General features: G+C 40.2%; 1 protein-coding gene across 1 annotated transcript; it reads left to right on the plus strand.

Moving 5' to 3' along the window:
• The first annotated feature begins 2,878 nt into the window (after positions 1 to 2,878).
• Positions 2,879 to 7,272, plus strand: LOC308284464 (apoptosis-associated speck-like protein containing a CARD). Its single transcript, XM_080725078.1, has 5 exons — positions 2,879 to 2,946; positions 5,101 to 5,383; positions 5,919 to 5,957; positions 6,261 to 6,287; positions 6,997 to 7,272. The coding sequence occupies exons 2-5, from the start codon at positions 5,110 to 5,112 to the stop codon at positions 7,254 to 7,256; spliced, it is 600 nt and encodes a 199-aa protein (XP_080581204.1). The 5' UTR covers positions 2,879 to 2,946; positions 5,101 to 5,109; the 3' UTR covers positions 7,257 to 7,272.
• Positions 7,273 to 9,766: the final 2,494 nt, after the last annotated feature.

The raw sequence follows: 9,766 nt of genomic DNA on the forward strand, positions 1-9,766 counted from the left end.
TATACGCAGCCTGCTTGCTTTTCCACCCGTGGGGACTGATGCCCCTCGGGTTGTTAGGCAATACCCATCATACCCGTTGTTCGGTTACATCATACTGATGACATTCAATATGTAACCATGGAATGTTTTTTGACTCATGTGGCATACGTGATGTCAGAGTCTTTTATGAAGTGATGTCACAATGAGTCAGCGCTTGCGCCGGTTTCCTCCGAACCAGCCTGATGTCAACAATCAGCTCCGCATAAGGTGATTCCGAACGTTTCGCACAGGTTCTGGAAAACCGTGCATCGTGTCAGGTCGAGGCTGGACACGGCACTCAGCGCCGCGGCAGGGAACGCACGTGCCGAATCTGAAGCCGGTAGGACAAATGGTTCTCGAGATACGCGGATTACATCTACGCATACATACTCACAGAGATTTCTCGCATTTATAGTAAGATGAATAATTTAGGTGCTTTAGAGACAGGTTTTAATTTTGCCTACAGTCTTGGACATCTGCAAACAATTTCAAATATACATGACGTCTTAATTAAATAATATGGATAGACAAATTTCCCTATTTGGTATTATTTTGGCATGACCTGTCATGCCAAAATACCATTTCATGCCAAGATTTGATTCTAGACAACCTCAGGTTTCCAATGGAACCAACCTTGTCATGCTACCTTGTCAGGCAGGGGGGGGGATGCCTAATGAATAATGATTCAAAGATAGACAACATTTTGGCAAGGGATAAACGGCCATAACCAATTTCCAAATGGACTCTTGAGCTTTCACCTCGATATATGTGAATGGAAATGCGTGAAAGGCTCCCCTGTACATGCAGACATGCCAAATTTAGGACAATCTCATGCAGTTCGCAACTGGTAAAGAAAACAACCCTAGCCCAGCCCTACCCTCCCCTGCCCATTCTTTGTTACTGTTTGTTTAGACTTACTGTTTTCTTTTTTTGGTTCTTTCATTTTATTTCATTTACATATCTACTGCATAGTACTGTGTTCTATTCGTCTGTCATTCAATGTTATATGAGATACTTTAATGGTTTCCTGTGGAAATAAGCTTAGTCTTTTCTAGGATCTCCTTTTAGTAGACCTTGTACCAGTGAACTGTACCGTCATGAAACTGTACCTTTTCCTATGCAAACTTCTTATAAAGTCTTCAATCAATCAATCAAAAAAGGTGCAGGGGCAAGATCCCAGAACTGAGTTGGGCACATAGTGATCTTTGTCTTTTGGATAATGGAGCACAAAAATACTTTTCACAATCATAACTGCTTTTCATCATAAACGTTCTCAATTTTGTCTTGTGCAATATACCCTGTGACCATTTGTTCTGATTGTTCTGTGTGTGTGTGTGTGTGTGTGTGTGTGTGTGTGTGTGTGTGCGTGTGCGTGTGGTTGTGTGTGTGTGTGTGTGTGTGTGTGTGTGTGTGTGTGTGTGTGTGTGTGTGTGTGTGTGTGTGTGTGTGTGTGTGTGTGTGTGCGTGCGTGCGTGCGTGCGTGCGTGCGTGTATGTATGGCCCCCACCCTCTCCCGGCCACAACAGAAAGTGAAAGCATTCGGCTGTCTGCTTATTTAATGTTCATTTCCAGAGGATGGAAAACCCCTGATTCTACTGGGTGATTTCAACCAACCAACTGCAGAGAAGTGTCTTCCTGTTACATCCCTACTGTCCTCATTTGACCTGTCCCTATCCCCTTCCCCTCCCACCCACAAGGCAGGGAATGTATTGGACCTAAACTTCAACAGAGCCTGCTCCCCCTCAAACCTCACTGTTGCCCCTGTCAAATTGTTCTGGTAGGAAGGGTAGGGTCCCACGCACCCGAAAGATATATTTTTCTAACCTACCTTTTTAGAATCCTTAAGGTGTCTAGTTAATGAATTTTGATGTTCCCAGAGCCAATTCGTGTCCGATATATGCATACCGGTAATTCGCGTATCTCGAGAACCGTTCAGAGATCTCCATATATGGGCATAAAATGGATGCAGACAGACAAATACAGATATCTCCATGTATGGCCGTAAATGGACACAGGCAAACAGATGGTCAAAACAGGTCCTATGATAACACGTATAATGGGGTTTGCATTAAAGGGCAGGGCATTCATTCCCTATGTACATCGTTCCCGAATTGGCCGGCCCCTGACTAGACGCTCGGCCGTTGGGCGGCCGAGCTTCTAGTATATCTATACTATAATTTTGGAGATGTCTGAGTGAGTGTCTGAAACCGCGTTTCTCCTCAGTGGCTGGAGCAATTGCCCTGTTACAGATGTTGTCCAAAAATCATGCAGATCGGTACACAGTATCTCTGTAGCCGTTAAATGGAACGGGTATTTCTTACATTGATGCTCCTACATATTAGCATGCAAGCACCAGTTAAAGTTACTTTCCATCCCTCATATACTGTGTGCACAGTGCACATCCCATAACCCACACACTGCACATCATTTCGGAGCTCATATCTTTGAACGGGTAAGGGCTAGTATTATTAATGAAGGATAAAATAAATAAAATGTCCATTTACAGTATGCGCATTCTTTTTTTTTTTTTTTTTTTTTATGTTTTTTTTTTCAGGCCAAAGGTGGTACTGCAGCTGAAATATATTACAATAAATGCGAGAAATTCTGTGAGTATGTATGTAACCCACGTGTAAAAATGATAAAGACGGAGGTGTGAAGGTGTGAGAGGTAATATTACTTTTATATACACCGATTTAGTAATAAAATACATTTTATGTTGAGGTGTGACTTCCTCGTTTTCGTGGTCTGTTCTATAACTCGTAAATAAGCCACACTGAATGCACCCTACAATGTCACCGCCCACTGCACTCACTAAACTGAGCACACAACTGGTGCCCATTTCCAAACGCACCCCACCCTAAGAGAAGAAACACACACTGAAGAAAGAACAAAAGAAGACACACAGACAAGTTGGAAACTTCTGAAAGAGTGAGTAGCCTACAAAGCCAATTGTCTTCAAATCTTATATAAAACCACTTGGGAAACGAACAAGGTTATAATAGTTTTGTAATTTTCATTATTAGTTTTAGTTTGTTTTAACATTTTTTTCTAATTCAGTTAGTTAAAGATTTTAGACCAGATTTGCTAGTTTATATACATTTTGTGTCCTATTGTCCTATTGTTATATTGTGTAATAACAACAAAAACAACAGTTAGGGTTAATAGGGTTAGAAGAGAAATGTACAAAAACAAGGGCTTTCTTTTTTTTTAAATCGGGCTGGTTAATTCCTGGCAAGCTGAAGGTTAAAAAGCTTTTTAGAGTTAGGCTGTATAGATTCAGTTTGTGGTTAGGATTAAGTATGTAAGGCCACTTATTTTGTGTTCAGGAAGTTTTGGAGTCTGAAATTTGACGGCAAAATACCTAGTATTTTTTGTACCGGGAGAATACAAATTTCCCCACAGTGAAAGCGGCATTCCGTGATTCTTTACTTTTTTTGGACAAGATAAGATAAGAAAACGTTATTGTCCATCAAATTTTACATACAATGGAAATTTGTCTTTGGCACATAGCAGTCAGTCAGTGTACAACAATAAAACATACATAAAATACACAATGCATTAAAACTATATAAAATACATTCCATGACATAGCAACAGTGCAACAGTGCAACAAGTGATCAATGGCTGTGGGGGTCGGAGCTATTCAAACATTTTCTTATTTAAAATCTCCATTGCAGTTGGCACAAATGATGTCTTATAGCCCTTCTTCTTTGCTAGTGGTACTCTAAGCCTCCTGCCCGATGGTAACAGCTCAAATGAGGGGCGAAGAGGGTGTGTAGAGTCGTTATAAATCTGAATTGCCTTTTTGGTTATGGTGCAGTTGTATATATCCTGAAGTTGCAATTGTTTGTTTCCAATGATCTTACTTGCCTGCTTAACTACATGGGTGAGCTTGTTCCTATCTCTAACTGAGAGGTTCCGATATCAAAAGTAAGAACGCCAGGGAGGGTTTCTGCTATAAGCAATCTAAGCGGTCGCTTAGGGCCACAACCACTAGGGGGGCCATGTCAGAGGCCCTTTAGCTGATAGAGAGATGAAGCAGGGACCCCATACTGTATATTCGTATTTCTTAGAATGTGTTCCATTCTGTCATACAGAAACATGCATGGTGCTTGCATTGTAGCCTTACATAGAACCTTAACATTCTGTGCAGCTCACAACCCAGACAGCAGACACCGTCATTGAAATTGTCAGACAGCTCTGTGCAGTTAATTTGATAGTAAAAACACCTGACTAGATACGTAACTTTAATTTGGAGAAGTACAAACTCCTGACTAGATACATAACTTAAAAATGTGTGACAATGTAAAATCCATCAAGCCTCAGAATGGTGAAGTAGTGCAGCGTGTTCTTCACAGTGTGAGTGTGTGTATGCGTGCGTGTGTCTGTCTGTCTGTCTGTCCAATCTGGCAAGCCATCGTCAAAGAAAAGGGACCGCCCACTTGTCCCTTTTCTTTACTCTGTCTCAAGAGAATGCTGTCTGTCTGTCTGTCTGTCTGTCTGTCTTTGTCTGTCACTCTCTCGCTGCACTCTCTCTCTGGTGGTTGATATCTGCCATCTAGTGGACATTAGTGGAAAACCCTGGCCTCAGTGTTGAAGGTTCTGTATAGAACACATCATAACAGTCAAAGTAGACTGTATAGGCATAGAGTTTAGACATTACCCTTTGTGTCACTCATTAAAGGTATGACACATAGCCTTAACATTTTCATTGATGGAAATATATACTTTTCCATTGATGCTAAAAAGAAATTGGCTATATTTCACAATATTTATCTGTGGAACCAAGTCAAATGTAATGACTACAATTCCAACTGCTCAAATATGATTATTTTTGGGGGCCGCGGCCTGAAACGCTTGGGATCCCAATTGTTCTAAAGTAAAAATCTTTAATCTAAATTGTCTTTCCTTTAACTAAATTAAATTAATCCAAATCATTTTTAGAATCATGGAAGACAGAATGTAGATTGTTTAGTGTTCTCTGATGTGCATAATAACTTCAACTAAAGCTTGTGTTCAGTATCTTCACCCAAAGCAGTAAGAGAATGAACCTGACATGTCAACATTCTCTGTTTGTACTAGTACTCAACCATGGCTGGTCAGAAGCTTACCTTCTTGGAAACTCTGCAGGAGCTGAAAAAAGAAGAGGTAGACTTGTTCATGTGGCATCTGCAACAGCCTGACAACTTCGTAGGCAACTTGAGGCCATTAGCAGCTTCCGACTTGGAGGAAGCTAATACTAGGCACAAAATTGTCAATCTGATTACGGGGAAATACACTACTCGTGCTCAGGAGATCGTGATCAATGTTTTGAAGAGGATCAACAGGAATGATCTAGCGCAGACATTGGCAAAGATACCCCTAGGTAAGTGAAGAGAGGATATAATTATGTTTGCAGGTTATCGGGCCACACTGGTAGTCCTACAATAATTCATACACTAGAAAAATACACCCCCCTCCCTTTCACACAGCATAGGCCTACCTGCACGCTCGCGCACGCACACACACACACACACACACACACACACGTCACACGCACGCACGCACACGCACGCACGCACACACACACACACACACACACACACACACACACACACACACACACACACGCACACACACACACACACACACACACACACACACACACACACACACACACACACACACATACACACACACATTCACCTTATAACAATGGTTTGTTTATTGGGCATTTGAGCCACGGACCCAACCTGGGTTCCAGCCTGTTTGCTCCGTTCCGCGATTTGTTTTGTCTCAACATTTTGTTATCGTTGAATAAAGATTTTGTCCACAATTCCATGCTGTATTGATGTTGGTACAAATAGGAGAGAAGTTTAGCACATGACTTCTGATAGTGATTATTCTTTTTCTCGCAAAAGCCTCAGGTGTGGAGAGAGCTCAGAGTACCCAGGCAACGGGTAAGGCCTTTACTTATATCTGACCTTTACTGTATACTTGACCCTGAAATCAAACCAAGAACTAGGCCTACAGAATAATGAAATGGACAATGATCAAATTAATGTTTGATGTTCTTATTTTTCTCAGTCAGCTGTGACATTAAACTTTAACAAGTGCAGTGCACGTTTACCATAAGATTCTAAAACTTTCAGATTACCCTGAGAGTTTTCATTTGAGGCTGCTTGCCTTCTTCACATTATGAACAGGAGTTGTTGTTTCTGTAACAGTAGTCACTTGTTTTTTCCCCTTCTCAAATGTCTCAGGTGTGGATGAACCTGGTCATACAGCAGGTAAGAAATTGACTTTTCTCTGACCTGTATATTTGACCCTGAAATCAAACAAGAAGAACTACCAATGAAATGGACAAAGAGAGCATTCATGTTTGCTGTCCTTTTGTTTTGGTAATTAGTTTCATTAAACTTTAACAAGTGCAGTGAACCTTTACATTTCAGGACAGAAATTAAGTAACATTTTGTGTTATACTTTATTCAATTATACAATTATTCATTGTATAATTGTACCTCTGTACAATTTTGCAAACTCAATGTCATTCCCGCTGCTTGTCTTCACTTCATGAAAACAGGGGTATCATCTGGGGCAATTGCCACCCCCTAGTGTTCACATTTAACCTCAAATGCAGTTATTATTTGCATAGGCTATTGTCCCCAACTCTGAATTGTTTTAGAAGATTAATCTGATTTCATTGCAATCGATGGCAATCCATCTACACGTGACACGTGTTATAATTTACATAAGCCTCTTATTGTATGCAACCATTCATTTATTACCACTTTCAACGTGGCATCCATATTTGGGAATGTCATTGTAGGCTAACATTTTCTCTTTTCGCCCCCAAACAAATAGCAATAATTGTTGATCTACAACACAGAATAATGAAATAGACAATGAGCAAATTAATGTTTACATGATATTACACTTTGTGCATCTTTAATTTATCTTAGGAAATAAATCATATAATAGTCTGACCTTTTTTGACAGACATGAAAGCTGACTTTGTGAAGAGCAAAATGGATGACCTAATTCAACGTGTCAAAAATGTTATGCCTATAATAGATGAACTCCGTAGGAAAAAGATTCTCTCAGATGAGCAGTATAGTGAGATCAAGGACGCAAGGCCGAGTCAGGCTCAAATGAGAAAGCTTGATGATGCACTTACCACAAAAAAAGCAAAGGAGGCATTCTACGATGCTCTGGAAAAGAAGGAGCCGAATCTTCATGAAGAACTGAGGGATTCTTAGGGGTTTGAATCCACTGGGGTGCATCCGGCTTTGTCGAGCGTATATGAACGCAATTGGCCTGTGTTCGGGGGAGGGAAGACGGGTGGGGAGGGCGATATTTGTCACTGCAGGTACTCCTACGGGCTGGGGAGGCACCTGTCAGTGGGGAGTGTTGGGCGGGAGGAGTAGGACGAAGGCTCTACGTCCTCCCGGTGGGGGCTCCTCAATGGCAGTTGAACCTGTAAGATGTAACAGCAGTGACAACACAAATGAGGATGGGGAGGAATTAGTGGGGAAGAAATGGGGTAAAAAGGGGAAAACTGGTTTCCCACAAATTCCCAGATATGTATTTTTCTTATGAGAGTGGTTTTCTTATGATATGACTTCTAAGTGTCACCTAAATTCATATAGATCTTCTTATGTATGTAATACTGGCAGCACTAATTGTGGAACCATTATCTATGCCATTCTGATTATTACTGGTGGAATGCTGATTGAGTTCACTGCCCCACCCACCTGTAAGGTGATTGAGCCTATAAGTGTAACCACTGTCTCTGTCTGATTCTGTAATATCATTGAAACATTAATCTGCACCTGAAATAAACAGGCTTCAACTGCCTCTGTGCTTCAGTACCCCTTCTTCTTCTTGCTTAAAATCCCTCTTAGTCCAGTCTTTTGGAGTTCTGTGTAACATGTTGAAGATGTAGATAATAGTATCTTATCATATTTATTGGTAACACTGTATATTAAGGTTGGGTCTATAATGCATTATGAGGACATTTATAATGCATTGTAGGGCATAAGGCATTATAACACTCGTTATGGCATATGATAGTCATAATGCATTATAATCTCAGTGGAACAGCACATAGGTTAACTACATAACTTATTCAATTATAAAGTTTATACTTTATAAATTGCGGTGCAGTGGCAGTCTTACCTGGTAGTTATGTTCCACTGGACCTATAATGCATTATGACCAGCACCACACTATATAAACCTTGTTAGTTGTTATAAGTTGTTTTGATTATTAACTTGAGTGTTATAATGCCTTATAAGCACATTATAATGCATTATGAATGCACTTATAATGCATTGCTTAAAATAAGTGTTAGATTGCTCTATATTCTGATAATCAAAATAATCATTGCTAAATTCTCTGTAGTAGAGTTTTTGTTCAGTATGTAACAGGAGTAAAATAGTAAATGGTGCATTTATATAGCGCTTTTATCCAAGGCGCTTTACATAGATTGTGCATTACATTCACCCATTCACGCACACATTCATACACCGGTGGCGGAGGAAACCATGCAAGGCACTAACCTGCTCACCGGGAGCAACTAGGGGTTCAGAGTCTTGCTCAAGGACATTCCGACATTAACTCAGGGGGAGCCCGGATTCGAACTGGGAACCCTTCGGGAACCCTTCGTGCTCTGATAACGGTTTCTCTACCCATGAGCTATACCAACCAAATTTATTTTTAGGTTGCTATACCAATTTTATCCTATCAGGATAGAGAACTCAGTCAGGATACAGATTTAACAAATGAAATTGTCAAGTGATGACACAACAAAATTAGTAAAGACTGAAGCTGATACATTTCTCTCCTGATTGGCTGAATATTTATACTTGAAAATGTATTTTCGGTTTATTAAAGAGCTGGAAAGACGGGGAGACTCCTGTTACTGATTGAACACTATAGCATTTTAACCACTCATTGAAAATACACATCCCTGTTTTTGGTGACTGATATTATCCTTCTAATAGGCTATGTGAATTTATAACTGATATCTGCAGTATCAATAAAAGGCCTGTCTGTCTATCTCAAGTTGAGTGGATGTCTGTAAAGTGAGGATATGTGAGGGTGCTTCATGCAAAACAAAAAGAGACAGCCAGAGGAATAGACCTGTTCCACTGCATCAATATTGACATACATATTAGTGTGGTATTACCAATGATACAAATTGAGGCTCGATCTGTTCCATTTAGTGTGGCAGAGCTTTTCCAGTTAGCCAACATGCATAATAGCAGCATGCTGACTCTGACCTCATCTTTGAGAAACCATATCTGTAATCGGTCTAGAGCACACAAGGACGGTATGGATTTGGCAGTGGTCTATAACCACTGCCAAATGGTTATAGACATCCAGATGAACGATGGCATCGTTCATCTGGATGCCATGAAGTCCCTGTCCCAACATTTTATAATAGGCCTAAACCTTTTATAAAAAGGACTTTTGGAATGTAATTTAGTGTGTTGCCTTTTTTCATCCAGATGGTCCTCTACTAAGCAAAACACAGAAGGAGGCAAAAGTACCGGTAAGTACAAGTAATGAAACATTAGAACATATTTTGAAAAGAGTGCTATACAAATTCCCCTCACATACAGAGACAACTGCTCCTTTCATGTGGTCTGATAAGATTCAATATTTGTATTGTTACTTCTTACTTATAAGCATGAGAGTAGGTTACAAATGTATTTGTTTTGGTTCCTCATACATTGCAGCAATACTAAACAGTAATAAAGAAAGA

The sequence above is a fragment of the Nannobrachium achirus genome, assembly GCF_963921795.1.
Source record: "Nannobrachium achirus genome assembly, chromosome: 4".
Taxonomy (NCBI): Eukaryota; Metazoa; Chordata; class Actinopteri; order Myctophiformes; family Myctophidae; genus Nannobrachium; species Nannobrachium achirus.